The sequence below is a fragment of the Athene noctua genome, chromosome 14 (genome assembly GCF_965140245.1).
Source record: "Athene noctua chromosome 14, bAthNoc1.hap1.1, whole genome shotgun sequence".
Lineage (NCBI taxonomy): Eukaryota > Metazoa > Chordata > Aves > Strigiformes > Strigidae > Athene > Athene noctua.
This window is the reverse complement of record NC_134050.1, coordinates 4,311,162-4,328,707: the sequence shown is the minus strand read 5'-3', so window position 1 is coordinate 4,328,707 and position 17,546 is coordinate 4,311,162. Positions and strand designations below refer to the sequence as shown.

At 36.6% G+C, this 17,546-nt stretch overlaps 1 protein-coding gene across 1 annotated transcript in view; it reads left to right on the top strand.

Annotated features, from left to right (window-relative positions):
• The window catches only part of DNAJC24 (DnaJ heat shock protein family (Hsp40) member C24), a 34,099-nt gene that overhangs the window by 15,326 nt on the left and 1,227 nt on the right, over positions 1–17,546 (top strand). Inside the window, exons 3-4 of the mRNA XM_074917796.1 lie at positions 9,934–10,072; positions 16,762–16,830. Of these exons, the coding sequence (XP_074773897.1) occupies positions 9,934–10,072; positions 16,762–16,830 (208 nt within the window). The remainder of the gene's footprint in view (positions 1–9,933; positions 10,073–16,761; positions 16,831–17,546) is intronic.

Genomic DNA, 17,546 nt, shown 5'->3' with positions numbered 1-17,546 from the left:
GTTTTTCCCCCTTCATCCTTGTTTCTCACAGGTAAAGGATCTCAAGGAGTTTGGAACTGGTGTTGCATTGTATTAATTGGGCAGGATGATCAATTAATAGAAGAAGAGCAGGGAAGTGTTGACAGAACATGCTATCTAATTAGTACCTGATGAACCATGTAGGCCACAGAGCTCAGAGTGTACTGTTGCTTCAGGGTGGCTCCTATACAAGACCTTTATATGCAAAATAGGCCTGCAAAAAAGCTCAAAAAGGAGTGTTTCAGCATAGTTCCAATGCAGGAAATCTTCATTGTTGAAAAACTTGACTTTCCACTGTAAGCTTTGGGAAAGCTTGGAATACTTAATACGTAATGGAAGGAGCATGTATCAAAGTATCAAGCCTGTGTTTTATTCAAGTCTTGCTCTTAAAAATCCTGTAGCCTTTTTTTAGGTCTTTTTTTTTTTTTAATGTAAGAGGTGATCTAGAAATTACAGAATTAGATGAAATAGTTTTTTAAAATAAAACTATGTAGTTTTTCTTCCTGCTTTTTGGAGTACTAAGAAATACTAGGGCAGTAAGATTTCCTGATGGCTCACGTGATAAAATGGCAAGCAAAATCGTTCTAAGTTAAGAGCAGGTAGCACCACAACACTTCAAAGTTCCATCTTAACTGGTTTTCTGTTATGTATTAGTTTTTAATAGTTTTTCAGTTGGAAATGAAGTAATTTTGAATTGAAAAGCACTTTAACAAGGTAGTCCTTGCAGAATTATTTTAGTTAGTGGTAATTAGGTTTTTTTCCATTCATTTGTATAAATATATTGGTTATCAATTCATACTGTTCATTCAGAAATTCTCCCTCCTCCCATGGTAGGAGAAAAGTTTAATGTTTACATGTTTAAAACAAACAATTTTTTTCAAAAGAATTAATTTTCTCCTGCATTTTAAGCTGTTCTGTTTTGCTGAAATAAACCACCCCATCTTACAATACTTTTTATTGAATCACTTACATTTTTGTGAAATACTTAAGTGGTTTTTTTCTCCTTGCCCTAATTTAATGAGTTTAGCTGGTGAAGTTGGAAAATGGCTTCTTTCTGTGACCTGTCAGTGAGTGCCACAGGGTGGGGGCCAAGTGCACATTTGTCACCTTTCTCCTTGACCAGCACAGGTGGTTAAAACACGCTTTTCTTAAATCTAGTTATCCAACAATTCAAATTCCAGTTTAATAAACCACTTTATAATTCAGTCTGTGTTCTGATTTAAGTACTGCAAGAAGAGTTCAGCCCTAAAGCGTAACAGCTATTCTGCATAGATCCGAAGATGTGTATCACACCCATAACCAGAGTAAAGGATCCTTTGGAGTTGGTGTGCTTGATTGCTCAGATACAGCTGTTATATACATGGTGTAGGTAATACCAAATGTGTGTGTTAATTCTGTTATATGCTGATAGGGATTTGTGGCTTAAAGTATTCAGTGTGACAATGTATGAAAAATTAGCAAAAGTATTAACTTTAAATGTAATTACTTAGTTCCTGGAGTGTTGTAATTACATTATGTGGTTCCTTTTTTGTGCTGTGTCCAGCAGGGAGACTGTTCAGCTTTATGTTTTGGTGTTCTATCAGCTGATCTTGAACTTTCAATACATGATGCATAATTTGATTTAAAATACTGCTGCAAGCCTTATAATGACATAGTGTGGAACTGGAAATGTGCAGTTCTGCTGGGGTGTGGGGTGGTGAGGGGAACCCAGTCTCCTATACCATGTTAAGCTTAGCTATAGTATTTCAGAGACACAAGTTTAATATCTTCCATAGTTCTAAACATAAATTTATTGAGCCCTGAGACCAACAGAATCAGAATGTCTAGTTGTGTGATAATGATCATGAGGTCTGGGGCCTTGTCCAGCCCCACTTTTTAAATTGCCTGAGGGCTGAGTTTTCAGGAGGAGTACCCTTTGTTGAAAACCTGAAGTCAGTATGAACTTTGCAACAGAGACAAGATTTTTCCACTAGCTACCACACTAGTCTCTCATGTTCAAGGTGTTTGGTGAGAGACTTTTTCAGATAGGCACTTCTGGATCAAAGCAACAAAACTCTTGTATTTCCAAGTGTAATTTTAGAAAGAGAAAGGGTGCTGCACTAAGCTTCTTTGTCCAAACTTGATTTCAAAACCATGGGAATATGAAGACTGAACACTGGCTTTTTGTGGGGAGAGAGAAAAAAATTGAGTGCAAATAGAGAGAATGTTAGCCTACCGTATTATTTTGATAAAATATTTTAGTTGTTGATTACTTACATATTTATAGACCAGATTAAGGGGTTTTGTTTTAAGTATAGTAATTTCTTTCTTATAAAAATGTGTCCACATGGTCTATAGATAACTAGAGAAATGTATGCTATTATATGACCCAGTCCAGCCCTTGTTTAGCAGTTAATTTCTCCAGATTTCTGTGAGCATTTGGTCAGATCTACACAGATTTGGTTGTTGGTTTAAATCTAGCCAAGGCTGGTGGTGTCTTAATTGCTACCACAGAGCAACCATTTGGCCTGTGTGAGATGAATGTTGTCAGGGTACCTTCTGCAAGGCAGACATTCATCCACTGGGAATGTATCAAGAAAGTTTTCATTAATTGGTCCCTTTGTTGGCATTTGTGGCAGAGCAGCCAAAAACTGAGTATGAACAGACACTCTATGTCAGGGGGTGATATTTATTGGCAAGTTCCAGTAAAAACTGGTATTTACTACATATATTGTAAGCAGGGGCAAAGGACTTTCATTCTAAGCACAGCCTGGCATCAAATTTACTTTTTTTTTTTTTTTTTTAAAAAAAGCAAGGAAATGTAACAAGAAATCAGATTGCAGTTGGAAATTAAATAGGAAGTAGTTGGTTAATATTTTCTTCTTAATGTTGACTGACTTGCAGCAGCTTTTTAATATGATCTGAAGTATTATGATGAGCTCTGTAGTCTGCAGACATATTTGCATGCACCTATGAATACTTCTGCCAGACGAGAACACTTGACAGTTTTTGTCCTGACCTCGTTAGATTAACAATTACAGTTGATAAGGTATAAATATGGAGTAAAGCATAAGAAATGTTTTTAAACATAGTTTCCAATTTTGATATTTTTATGTTCATGTTAACTCCTGCATTTTCTTCTTATTTTTTTATTAAAAGGATGCACTTTATTATATTGGAGGGAACATACTGGTGATGATTTGTGCATTTTCTTGGTGCAACACACTTGTTTGTTGCTAAACTTTGTCTAGACCAAGACTTTCTGTTAGGCTTTCTGTTCTGCTTGCTTATGCCTGTTTTTGTCTTTAAAAGAATTTAAAGTTATTTTATACTATAATGTGGAATAAATAATAGTTTAGATTTACTAACCAAATAAAGTGTTATATATTGCCTCTGAGAAGAATGTGATTATGAAATTTGAATATATTGCCTCTTCAATATTGAGCTTTTGACACAAGAATAGATAGATTGAACTTCTTAAATACTGATAATGTGATTCTTTTAAAAGTTCTTGGTATTAATTTGTCTAATTTCCGTAAGGAGTCAAAGTCTCCATTTGTTGGATTCCCAGCCATGAGTCTGGCAATGTTATTTGAAAATAATGGCTTGGTTTTCTCTCTTCATTCAGCTGCTTCCAGTGTTTTCCCCCTCTCATTCTTTCTCTCTTCTGAACAGCATAGTATCCAACTCTTCTGTCCACTTGCTGTCATTCTTCTAACTCTCCTATCAGTAGAAATGGATTTCATTGATGTGTACTGCTCTTATCTCATACTAACTGATACGTATCCAATTGCTTTTGCAATGTTAATCTAACCACTCCTTTGCATACCAGTTTCTTGACTTTTACGTCTTCTGTTCATAATTTTAATTCAGTTCTGTCATTCATCAAAAATGGTAGCTTCACCAGATATGGAGCAGTGCTCTGTAAAGTTTGGATTGAATTTCTCTTCCCTGACCATTACTGAGTGTCTTTCACCATTGCTTATTTTTCAATATAAATACAAATCTTTTTACAAATTCCAGAATGTATTGTTGTAGTGTAGGTTATGAACACTGTGGCTTCCTGTTACTCTTACCATGGAGAAGGGGAAAAAAAAATAAAAAGTGTCATACTTGGCTGAAAATCTTATTTCTAGCTGCATTGCATGAAACAAATACTGTCAAGCTATAAAACTACCATAGCTGCTACTATATCCTAACATGGAGAAAGGGAGAAGGATGCTGAAAGATTCATCATTGTTCTCTGTTTGTCTTTACACCTTAATAATGGTTTCCCTTACCAAAAAAAAAAAAAAATCTAAAAAGGTGTGTAATAAAAATTTGAGAGTCTGAAAATACTTCGCCAAAATTATTGTCTTGGGAGAGAAGGTCAAGTTTTCATGCAGCCATATCTGATTCATCCCTTTTATATTACTTTTTATTTTCTGCTGAAGACTTCTCCAAATGTTTGACAGCTTTGGAAGAAGTATTGGAAAGTAGGAAGGACAAAGTTATAGAAAGTGAAGAGTACTCCTTATTTCAACCCTGGAAAAAATATAGAGCTGATCTATTGCGTTTTCCTCAGAAAAAATACAAAGTTTACATTTTAAATAGGCTTGCTTAGAATTTGTGTAATTTTGGGAAGAAGTTCATTACACTTGTCTGTGATATGCATAGTATTAAATAAAAATGCTTTTTCATAATTTAAATAAAAATTTGGAAGCAGTAGTTTTCATAGAAAATAAAACCTCCCGTTTTGATGTACGGAAAGGGGGACATGGTGCACCTTTGGTTTTTAAGTGAATACCCCTTCTACATGAGGGAAAATAACCATGGTAATGTATTAAGTAATAAATGAGAAGGAACAGTACTTTTCTAACATTTTCTAAATAATCAGCCTTTTCAATTTGTCATGTGGAAAAGTAGTTGTGAGTAAAAGTGACTATATTAAGCTGTTTAGTTATCGTGTATTCCACAGTTTAGCAAGAGATTACAAATTTAGGGTAAAACCTATGCCTCTATGCTTCACCCCTACCCTCCCAGTAATTCATATGAAGTTGGTTCTCACTGGGCGCTGTAAATTTCTTTTGAAAAATAAATTCATGAGACGTACATTAAATTGATTTAACTAGGGGCTTTCTGCTTGCTAATTTGAATTTGATTAAAATCAATCAAGCCTATTACATTTATTGCATAAAGTTAAGCAACTCGTACAAGTGTTAAGAGGATAGGAACCTTAGCGTGTCGTCTCTGTGTTGCTTGATTTGCTCAACCAAAGCCCAACCAGCTATCATAGTTTCTCATCTTGTGGTAGGAGAGTTCTTAAGGTCTGTTGGTATGGTTATTGAGATGTAATACCATTACAGTTATTGACCAAACGGTCTCTAACTTCCAATCCAGGGATTAATTTTGCAATTCTTAAAAGTGCAGAAGGGACCAAACTTCATGGAGTATAAAGTAGGCATAACCAAAGAATGTAGTAGTTGAATGTACTGGAGTGTGTTCCAAATTCATATACAAACCCTGTGGGTAAAAAACATACGTGTGGCACACTGTATAAACAGAAATATCACTGTATAAATACGTTACAGAGGTGGAACTCAAGTAATTTTCGTTCTACACTTTTATTTGGTGAACACAACAACATTAACAGCTTTTTCTGAGATGGAAGAAGTTTGCTCACTTGCTTGTTCTTTATTCCATAGTAGGTATCAAACCCAATAGATTAGCATAATGGAATGCAAGTAATTTATCTAATTATAAATTAGTCTGATGTTCCATGAAAAATTTCTAAATTTTTGAATACTTATAAAACTATGAACTGAACCTATATGTGTTTCAGAGTATGTTTGCCAGGTGATATGCTGTTTCCCACTGTACCCAAACTGCCAGAAAGTACAGTCTGATGTATATTAAATACAAGACAGTTCAGTACACTTGTTTTAGAAAGGTATAATAATGATACTGTAATTGTAAAGGGTGTGTGGTTAAGTTTGTATTAGCCTGCTTTTCTGTTTCCCTGCAGCACTAAAAATTTCACCACGTCTCCAGCAGATAAAGTGTGTGTTTTCATTTGAGCTTTGGACTTCAAGGTTCATGCTTTTTCAAATTTTTTCTTAGTAATTGTAAAAATAAACCCAAACAAAACCCCTAAAATAAAAATTTTAAAATCAACACATAGACCAAGAGCCAGAGTCCTCAAGAAATAGTATGATCAGGTGATGTTAGTAAAAAATACTACTGTGTTCAAAAAGCAGGATGAATGCTCAGCAAAAAGTTGGTTTTATGAAGTATTGCTTCTTAGTAAACGTAACTCGTATGCAGCCAGGAAGATTTAAGTACATCTTAAGTGCAGTAATACAGCTGAAAATTGTGCTCAGGTGGCAGATATGAACGGCACGAAGATAATTTACACAGACTTTGAGAAGTGATATTGCAGGAGACGTTGAGGGGCTCTAACATTTTGAGCAAGAACTTATAACTGGATGCACAGAGGAAAAGATGAACAATACTTCAGTCTGTGTAGGAGATGAGTTGGGTAGAAAACAGATGTCTATTTTTATTACGGAGGTTGTACACAGTTGCAGCTGAGATTAACCCAGAAAGAAGGCTGAATGGGGGGAGATCAGAAATGCACATCATATTTCACCTCCCTCAAAACAAAACCCAACCCCTGGCTTTACTGAGGCAGCTCCACTGGAGAGTATGCTGGAGAGGGAGGAGAATCAGGAGCAAGAATAACGTAACTATGAATGAGGAAGGGTCCCAGAACCGAGCATGGGTAATTACTGTCTGGAGTATTGATGGAGGGCATTAGAGGACTCTCAAACTTCAGCTATTAGTAGCAGACTTTGGAAACGTGTCCTCAGGGGTGGGTGTCTGAGCTGGCTGAACAGGGTCTGAAACAGTGGGAGAGAGGACACCCTCGTTGTTGTCTCAGAGCTGAAAGAGAAGGGTGTGAGCAGTTAAATCACAAGTGGATTTTTGTGCCAGACAAGCATTCTTGGGTTTTGATCAGCAAGCTGGAGAGTAGGAAAAGGGACTCAGTGAGTACAGGCACGTAACGAATGTAGATGAAATGGGGTCAATGGGAGGGGCTTAGGGGGAAGAGGATTAGGGTAAAAGAGCAGAGGTTTTGAGGATTTATCTTAGTGTAGATGTAGACTACTACAGGCATTGGATGGTAATAGAGGAACAAGCCCAACAGAGGAAGGAGCAAATAGTTTCAGAAAGCATGGAGACCTAAATGGATTTTTATTTTTTATTAGTAGATCCCCTACAATGTAGTTGTTCTTAGTTACATGAAATTGTAGGGTTTTGAATATAAAAATTGCATATGCTACAAATATTAAATTTTTCAAATCTATAGGAAAAGTTAAAAGTTAAATTGTAAGTATGGAGAATAATTTCTGCATTATTCAATAAATGAACCGAATAGCCTTTTCTGCATTGATTATTATTTTTGCAAAGTACTTTTGTGACATTTGTCACAATGTTCTTCGCTGATTATTTCCAGTGTAGTCCAAAATTATTTTTCAGTGGGTCAGAGTTTTGGTGTAGCAAAAGAAAAGTGTGAGTAATGTTGTGGGAGTGTTTTCTCAACATTCTTGGCAGAAGAGAAGCCGGTATTCTTAGTGCTGCTTTGGGCAATTGGTCAGTAATGTTTTCATCCATCTGTAAGCGACTGATCTGAGAAGGTGTGGTCTTGTGGCCAATCCAAACAGAACAACATGAGCAACAGTTTTCTGCAGTGCTAGTCAAATCTAGTTAAGTCTGGTACAGTACTCCTTGGATAGGCCTTGACATTCTTCTGGTTGTAAGCTTGTAGGAGAATGCTTACAGTATCATCCAAATGGAGTGAAATATATAGCAGTCACAGAGCTCTCTTTTTAGGTATTATAATTAACCCTACAATATTTGGGGTGAGTCAAAATTTTAAATATAGCATCTGAAATATTTTAAAATAATGAAGTATTATTTTTCAGATAAAGCACTGCTTTGAGGAGTAACTGCCAGATGTATACCTCAAACATAATTGTTAAAATAGATAACATTGCTGAAAGGAAACCATGTAAGGCTTTAATGTGATCTGACTGTTTTGCCTTGTATGCAAATGTGGTATATAATCAGCCACCAATGTTAAAAATGCTATTAAAATTGACATACAAAGTAAGGTTTCAGAAAAAAATGGCTTTGAAAACAAATAATACATTTAAATAGCTTTACAGTACAACGTGATGTATGCTGACAGAGCACCGAACTTAGTGCCTACCAAATACAGGTAGAATACTCATTATCTAATTAGCTATATCGAATCCAATGACTAAATGCAATAACCAAAAAATTTTGGTTTGTTTGCACCTTAGAATTTTGCCACCTTCAGTTGGGGAGATAAAAAAGGGATCTCTAGGAGATAAACCTTTACAGATTGTAAGTGTGCTTCAGCTGTGTTTTCAGCAAGTTGCAAGCTAGTCCTCAGTCTTGAATGCAGAGATGACTTCAAGTGTGTTTAGTCATCTGGTGGAACAAAAATATATATTTGTGTACAGAGTTCATACTTTAGCTTCAGACACATTCATCTGTATATGGAAAAATACCTGTGAAAAAATTAAAGTCAAAGCTTACTATTTTGCTCTAACGTACGTTCTCTTATTGTCGTACGGGGGGTTTCTGTGTGCACTACCCATCAGTGCAAATGGCAGATACATCAGCGAGCAAACAGACCCCAGCAGAAGTCCTTTTCAATTTTGGATTTTATCAAGCACACATGATATTAGTATTCCTTTCCTTCCTTCCCAAAATCAATTGCAAACTAGTGATAATTATAAACAAAGGGATTCAGCTAATCAGAAATCTGCTCAAACACTTGTAGAACGGGTGTTTTAAGGCTTGAAATCTGCTGTATTTTTCAGTGCCCCAACTGATGTTATATAAAGGGCAGAAGTTAAGGCTCCAGAATAAGGGCTATCTTGATTTATAACACATTTATCAGCTGATAGGTCTGACTATATTGCAATTTTCTCATCTTAAATGCTGTTTACTGTTGGTCCATCACATATACTGAGCAATAAAAAGTATTAAAATAAGACATTATTGGAGATGAATTAAAGCTACAGGAAGATGAAGCTTTGAGGGTTCCTTTTCAGTAGACATTCAAACCAAAAAGAAGTCAAAATGGTTCGTTCAAAACCTGTAGTATGAATGGTAAACAAAACATGTTACTATTTTTATTATTATTGCCTATTTAACATGGGATTTCTTGCAGCCATGTCCTTGAATAACCATTTCTTAACTAAAATGACACAATTTTGTAACCAGTGATCCATGACTTTAAATATTTGGAAGGGCTATTGATTCACTGAACTGGAAGAAATTAAGGATGTTGAGACATGTTTTCAAAAGTGGAATTACATGTGTTATAAATTATATTTGGTCACGTACATTCGATTTACCATTTAAATAATTTTTAAAAAGCTAGGTACCTGTAATACAGAATTCAATTTATCTGTAATAGCTTTAACTAAACATCAGTGGTATCGTTTAAATCAGCTGTATGTAATATTACAAGAGCTGCTAAGACCTACAGCACCTCCTCTTGTTCCCATGTCGTGGCCCTCTGCATGTACCTATTTCTGTTTGTGGTAGACATTCTCTCTAGGTAAATTGTCCATAAGACCAATGATTCCATCAGTAAATTATCCAGAAAATGCTGTCAGTGTGCATGGTGACATTTGTGCCACTGGTGGTTTTGTTGCCATTTCAGTGGTCTAATTAAATTGGCAGTTTTGTCTTGTGCCCAGCATCGTTGTCTCCCTTCCTTTGGCACCTTAGCTCAGACCTTCTCCTTTTCTCTGTCCTTTTAACTGAATATCAAATGCATTATTGATTGCTCCTCTTCCACCCTCCTCACTTCCACTCCCCTCAACTTTTTTTTTTTTTTTTTTTTTTGATTGGCAGTATCATCCAGACAAACAGAAGGCAGATGTGCCAGCAGGAGAAGTGGAGGAGCGCGTGCAGAGGTTCATCGAAATTGATCAAGCGTGGAAAATTCTGGGGAACGAAGAGACAAAAAAAGAGTATGACCTGCAGCAGCGTGGTAGGTTCCTGCCAAGGAGTGCTGTAGTGGCAGCAGCTCTTTAAATAAGCAGGGTCTGGGAGTGGTAGTTAGATGGTATTTTAAAATGCTGTTTATTGCTGAACCAAATGTTTCTTTCACTCTTGTCCTACTTTCAGAAGTGGATCCATTATTTATAGCTTTTGCTACACATACATTAGCCAGTGAAAACATTGAATTACTTCCAACAAAACATTAGGTAGCGTTATCCCTAGTAATTTGAATGAATATGAAATTTATACTAATTACAGACCATAGCCCTTGTTATTTTATTAAAGCAGCTTCATTAAGCGGTCTTAATTTTAAGTCTTACGCTACATTTTGTTGCAGTATCTTCGGTATAGGTATTAATCCATTTATATCTAGTGTTCAATGTGTATGGGTTTATAAGCACTTCAGAATCATTAAGACACATTCTTTTTGGTTGTGTGTGTTGTGGTAGCTTTTATAATTCATCTGTAGTCTAAACTAGGCTTTTTAAAGCAGGTTTATAAATAATATTCCAATATAACACATTAACTAGGCAGCTCTAGCATATATTTCTTTTTATACCTCTCAGAAAATAGCTTCTTAAAACAGTGACAGGCTGTTGTGAGAAAGAAAGGGGGGAAATGTAGGTCAGGTCTGTCACACATGGGCTACCATTACATGAAGTGATAGGCTGTCTTTCTGCTCTGGCCTCGGGATAGGAGTCCCTCAGCCTTCCATTAGAACCTTCAATAAATGTATATCCACCCTACATGTTAATGGGGGGAGTCAATAATAGTGTATTGCCTGTGGGGAAAACACTCAGTCGCACTCTGCAGTAACACACTCTGGTCCAGCATTGACGTGTAGCCACCACCACTTTTGAATGTGTCTGATAAAAGCCCACTGTCTCTGCAGCTTGTTATTGAATTCTCTTCCATTGTACATTGGCACACCATCAGACCTTTCTCTCTTGTGCTGATTTTTAACTCCCCTGCCGCTGCGGAGACCAGAACTTTGAGAGACAAAGGCTTAGTCATTCTGGCAGATATGCATCACTGCAGGATAAAAAGAGTGATACATAATTATATATACCCAGTATGAATTCTCTAGTTAACTAATCTTGTATTTTAGATTTTGTGTGAGTATTGGAAAAGAGAGTGGATGGGTGAGAACAGAGTAGTTGAATAAATATTTTAAAAGAATGAAAATTAATTGGATCTTGTACTAATTTGTTATGTAAACAGTATTAAGATCTAACTTAAATACATTTTTCATCTTAAGCTTATTTTTTAAATGCCTGAATATGGTGCCAGGACAGGAGTTTCTGCTACCCAAAGCTCTCATCCTATTGTACTCTTAGCATTGCAGTATCGGCTGTGTCTTCCACTTTCACAAATTGTACATGCATAAGTTAAAAGAAATATTGAAGATTAAGTTAGAAGTCTTTTGTGTATCTAGTGAGTTTTACCTAAAGCTTAAATACAGACTGAAGTTCTGTTTTGCTTAGGTCAGGTTAATCCACTGAAGTAGAGCACTACACCAAGATTTAATGAGTTCCTTTGTTTTCCCATGGTATTTAAGGATATGGCTATAAATTAGTTTTGACAAAACTTATTCTACAGTATTTTAAGGGTTATCTGGATGCAAAAGAATGTCAGGAAATAGAGGTTATTTGAGAAGCCATCTCAAGATTCTGGAAAAAAGACTTAAATAAAGAAAACATTGTACACTTATTTACACCGGTATTTGGTAAGGGTATGATAATGGGATTGATATATTTTAATATCGAGGGTGCCATTCAGTGTTTCAGTCTAAGCCGCATGTAACACACATGTGCAGTGTTGCTGAATTCTTTGCAGCATGTTCCCTGGCAGCAAAATGATGATGAAATAAATTCTAGTTCTTTGAATGCCTGTCAAGCTGCTTCTGAAGTCATGATTCTAGACAAATTTGTAGACACCGCTGTAAAAGCTCATAGAAACAAAGGAACTGAGACAGCAGCTAAGGGGAATAGCGATGAGAGAGATAATATAGTAAGTTAGTAAGACTGCAAAGCCTAGGAAGCAGAATCTGAAGGATGCCAGTGTGCATGTGTGTGTGGCTGCAGAAGTCCTTTGCGCTGTGGTCTCTTTCCCATTTCTCAGATTGTTTATTTGTATAAACCTTCGCCTGTTATGTTAACTAAATCTTAATTACTTGGCTTGGAAATTCAGTGGCCAGAGAAGTTCTAAGAAGCTCGAATTCTGTGGGGCTCTGGTTTTAATTTTCTTTTTGTTTGAATTGATGAGAATAACAGGTGAATGTGCTTTCATACCTTAATACTGCTTTTCGCTGAAGGTATCACAATGATCTACTAATATTTTGTGCGTTCAGGCCATAGTATTAGAAAGGAAAGGACAAACATCAAACCATTTAGAGGTTTGGCTCAAACATTTATCCAAACCTCTCTGGTCTGGAAATATTAAAAGAACTGCCATTTTGCATGTTCTGTGAAAAATTTTCCAATTCATTGTTTTTTCATATCTTTAATGACATCTGAGAATACCCTTTTATAATGGTGCATCTTTTGCTTCCAATCCCTGTGAAAAAATGGGGGAATGGAAAAAAAAGCTGTATAACAATTTACCTATTAAGAATGGCCTGTTTTTTTTGTTTCCTCAACAGATTTTATTCTTAGATTTTGTTGTTCTTTGGTATCCCACTTAGAAAAGGTGAATATGAGTTAAAGCCAAGTTTGACAGCAATAATTACGAAAAGTTTTTCAGTGAGTTTAGCTTGGAAAAAACCTTTTTCATGGTTTTCATATTCAAAGTCATTTGAACCCTGAAAGTTCATGCTCTTGTGTCACACTTTGAAAGAATAAAAAACTTTTCACAGAATCAGAGAATTATGTAGGTTAGAAGAGACCTTTACAGGTCACCTAGATCAATGTCCTACTCAAAACAAGTCCACATAGGTCTGTTGCTCAGACCTTCCCCAGCCTAGCTTTTAATATCTCCATGGATGGAGATTCCAGAGCTGCTCTGGGCAGCCTCTTACAGTGTTTGAACACCCTTATAGTAGAAAAACCAAAACACCCAAACAAAAAATAAAAAAAAAAACAAACCCCAAACCAACAAAAATATGTTCTCCTTCTATCAAGTTGGATAGAAGGACTCTTTTTGCAACTTGTGCTTTTCACTTCTCATCTTTCCACTGTGTGCCTCAGAGAATTCTTCTCCACACCCTCCTGTTAGGTAGCTGTAGGCAGGGACACCTGTGTTCTTTTGGCCTCTCCGTGTATGACATGTGTCCCAAGCCCTGACCATGCTGGCATCCACTGGACTTGCTCCTATCAGGGCTTTATAGTGGGGAGACCCAAAGTGGACACAGGACTTCAGATACAATCTCGGTAACTGCTGAGGGGAGAAAAAATCACTTCCTCGATCTGCTGGTGACACTCTTTCCACATGCCCTGCTGACCCGTGTTGAACCTGTAGTCCACCAATATCCTCAAGTCCTTCTCTGGAAAACTGCTTTCCAACCAGTTATCTCCCAGCCTGGACTGGTGCGTTAGGTTATTCCATCCCAAGAGCAGAACTTAAACTTTGTTGAACCCTTTGATGTCCTTGTCAGTCCACTTCTGTATCCTATGGAGGTCCCTTTGGATAGCAGCCCTGCAACTTCCATGGAGTTTTGTTGACTTAAATACAAAGGAACTGTGTATTTAAACAATCACATAATTAAGAAAATTAATTTTACTAATTAATCTTACATTTTTAATTATTAATGATTGAACGATTAACAGAAAGGTTACAATTAAAATTAAATCAATAAACGTGATTTTGATTAACTTCTGGCACTCTGTAGCAAATAATTCAAAGCTAGTAATGGGATTGACACTAAAGCCAATTGCTTTGTCTGTGTTTTGGGGGCAGAGGGTGGAGAAATTTAAGAATCCAGGGTTTTTTCCATGTATGGCTCCGGTGAGGTTCTATCCAGGATAATATGTTCTTACATGATGGTGAACACAGGTGTTCATAAAACCCAAGTATTTGTAGAATGGGGGATGCAATCACCAGTAGGAGTTTTCACATATCAGCATTCACATATCATCCTTTTGATTTTCAACTTTTTAAATAATTTTTTAGAAAAATATTGCAGATGCAATTTTCATACGTGAATACATATTCCAGCATAATTTTCCTTTTTTTCTTTCTTCATTTCTTAGACATAAGGAATTGCAGGTCCTAACTGTTAGTGTTCCAGCTTGTGCCATTTGTCTCGGAGAACAAGTCTGGTTCCATCCTCTCTGTACCTTGCCTTTAGGCAGTGAGGCACAACAAAACAGCTCATTTTAAAATATCTGGTCACTAATTTAGCTTTCACTGGCAATAACAATCTCTTTAAAATTAAAAATCTTTTATGTCCTCACTCTCAGTGAAGTTTCTACAGCAGGTTCAGAAAGGGAGTCTTATACAGGTGTTGTCATGAATGAGGAAAATTAAAACCCAAGCTAAATAGCAGGTGATGCCTTCTCCCTCTGCTCCTTCCCCATTCTTCTCCTTCAGTAACTGAAAAAAAATCAATCCTAAGAATATATGGCTGATAGGAAGAAAAATTCTTTAAGTATGACTATTTCTACTATTACTATAAATTGTTAAAAGGGTTAACTTTCCATTTACTGCTTGCAACCCTGTCCCTAAAACTCAGCCTTAAATAGCCCAAGAAATATTTATTGTATCCTCAAGTGAAACCTAAATACCTTTCCTCTTTTACGATTTCTGAATGACCCAGCAAGGGCTCTAGTAAAGCTTTACTGAACCAAGCTGCTAATAGTTATTTAATGTTGTTCTGTAGCCTGAAAGAATCTCAGTAGATTTTTTCCTTTTAATCTCTTTGAATTGCAGGCTCATAAACCTCTCTGATGAGCCTGCCAGTGTTTTCTTAGATCCTGCAGTTGAGACAATGGAGCTGCAGAATCTTTTCACCTCTTGTTGTCAGACAAATCCAATAGATGGCAAAACCAGGCAGGCTGTCCTTTGGAATTAAAATTTGTTTTTCAAGTTATGGTAGATGATCAGGTCTTCGCAATTTTCCCTGTATGTTCAGGAATGTGTTTCAGAAAGTACAGCTCAGTAGACAGAGACCTACAGCTTGAGCAGACGTCACATAAGTAAGCCTACCACATAACTCAGTACTGGTAACAACAGCAGCCTCAAATAACCTTCTCCTCCAGCAAGGGAGGTAGCTGTGAAGTCCCTTATTTCTGCTTTTCAGTCCAGAGCAATGAGCAGTTACATAGAAGGAGCCAGGAACTGTTAAGAGCTCCCTACAACCTAGTGAGTAGGTAAGGCAATCCCTTGGGAATTAACATTAAATCATCTAGGCCTCTGATTTATTCAGCAACTGCTCAATAAGTAGCTCTGGACTAAGAAATTATTTCACTGCCAACTTAATTTTCATAGAAGGCTGTAGGCGACACTATATGCTCTAGAAAGTTTGATGTTATTAAACTATAAAACTTCCTTAAAAACTCACTGAAGAGAAGGAACACCTACTTTCTCAATAACAACCCGATTTAAACCTTAAATAAGCACTAAGCTTCTGAGTCTGCCAAATCTAAGACATTTCTGTGTATGTGCAAAAGATCAGCTTTCAGGCATTTCTGCTTCTTTAAAATACAATGTTGGGGAGTTGGAGCTTCCAGGTGTCAGGCAGCAGCTGGGAGGTTTTGTGTAGTAACTTGTAAGGGGTTTATGTCCCTTCTTTTTTTTTTTTTTGTGTATATATATTACCTTTTCTGGCTTCACTTGTAACTTTGTTGACAAAATCTTACATTGTAAAGTTAAAGAACTTGGTGTAAACTTTGAACAGTCAAATATGAGTGTGCTGACAAACTGTAAAAAACAATCTGAACAGTTTGCATTCGATAATTTCATCTGTACTGTACACTTTTCATTTCATGCTGGACTCAGTGTTGGAAGAATCCAGGGGATCAAATTGGCAACAGATCTCACAGGTGCAGGCCAGAACTGACCTTTCTATGCTGAGACTCTAGCATAAAAGAACACTTGGACTAGTCTTCCCCTAGAAGTGTTTTTCATTGATCTTTTGTTGGGAATATCTTTTTGCAGGAATCTTGGTGGCGCTCTCACATGCAATCCTAACACTTATTGGTGCTTATTTGGCAGGGGGGTTATTAGACTGCTTCTTTGTAAAGGAGAAGGGGTTGCCTGAGAGGGTTTGTGGGGTCTCCAGCTGGAGATATTTAAAATCTGACTGGACATGGTCCTGGGCAACCTGCTCTTGCTGACACAGCTTGTGCTGGAGGGTTTGGTTAGGTGACCTCAGCAGTTCTGTTATTTTGTGCAAAGTACAGGGAAGCAGACATTCAGTCTGTACTTACAGCTAGGCTTTTAAAAGGTATTTGTAGCAAAACAAAAGTTTGCCCATAATTTCACACGCACAAAAGTATTGGTTTCAGTAATAAATCTTCACTGTTTGCTTCTCCTGGCTACACAGTAGGACACTTTCCAGCTGATGCAGAGATACGGAAACTAAAATTCTAGAGAACTGCATTTTTAACTGATAACACGGTCTAGGTATGACTTTTCTAGTAGGGACTAGATTGACTGCTAGGTACAGAAGACTTAATTTATCAGGAAGAAATAAGGACCTGTATGTGTCAGGGTTGAACATCTGTCATGTTTTCTTTATAGAAGATAATCTGACAAAAGAATGGCCACTACATGCACAAATTTATCTTGAGGATATGTCCTGGAATGAAGGTATGAGTGCCTTACTACTTGTTCCCACTGCCTTTCATTGTCACTGCAAATGTTTTCTATTTTTTTCTGCATCTTATATCATTGTGTTGTCTTACTGTAAGTTCTACTTTTTATATTTTCTTCAGATTTAGCTATTCTGATTACCTGAATTCAAACTTTTTGTGATGCTTTGCATTCCTGCTTCATCTCTTCTCTTCCTCACCCCCCTCCCACCCCTTGCAGCACCACTTTTCACCTAGCTCTCCTCTTGTAATATAATTATTTAGATTTCCAGATTCTTCCCAGATCTCTCATGCATCTCCTTGCTCTTTCTGTGATGGTAGAATGCAAGTGTTTTCATACAGATTTTTTTTTTTCATCCTCTATATATTTCACCCTTTATTCCTTTATATTACTCCAGCTTTTACTATTTACATGCTTTCTGAACAAACGGCTTTTTCTAATTTCTTTTTTTAAGCTGTGAGGGGAAAATCATATCTACTTTCCCTTCTGTTTTGTTTCCTGGGTTAGCAGATGCTTTGAAACCATTCTGGATCTGTCATATGTATGACTGACATCCCTTTGGGTTTTTTAATATCTGTCTGTTTCACTGATATGCACCTCTTTATTAAATAATATTTATTAAAGAGACTACACTGACCCTGACTGTTTGGTATAAGAATGCCTCACAATCACTGAAACACTTTAAAAGTATAGTTATTTTTTGAGCAACAAAT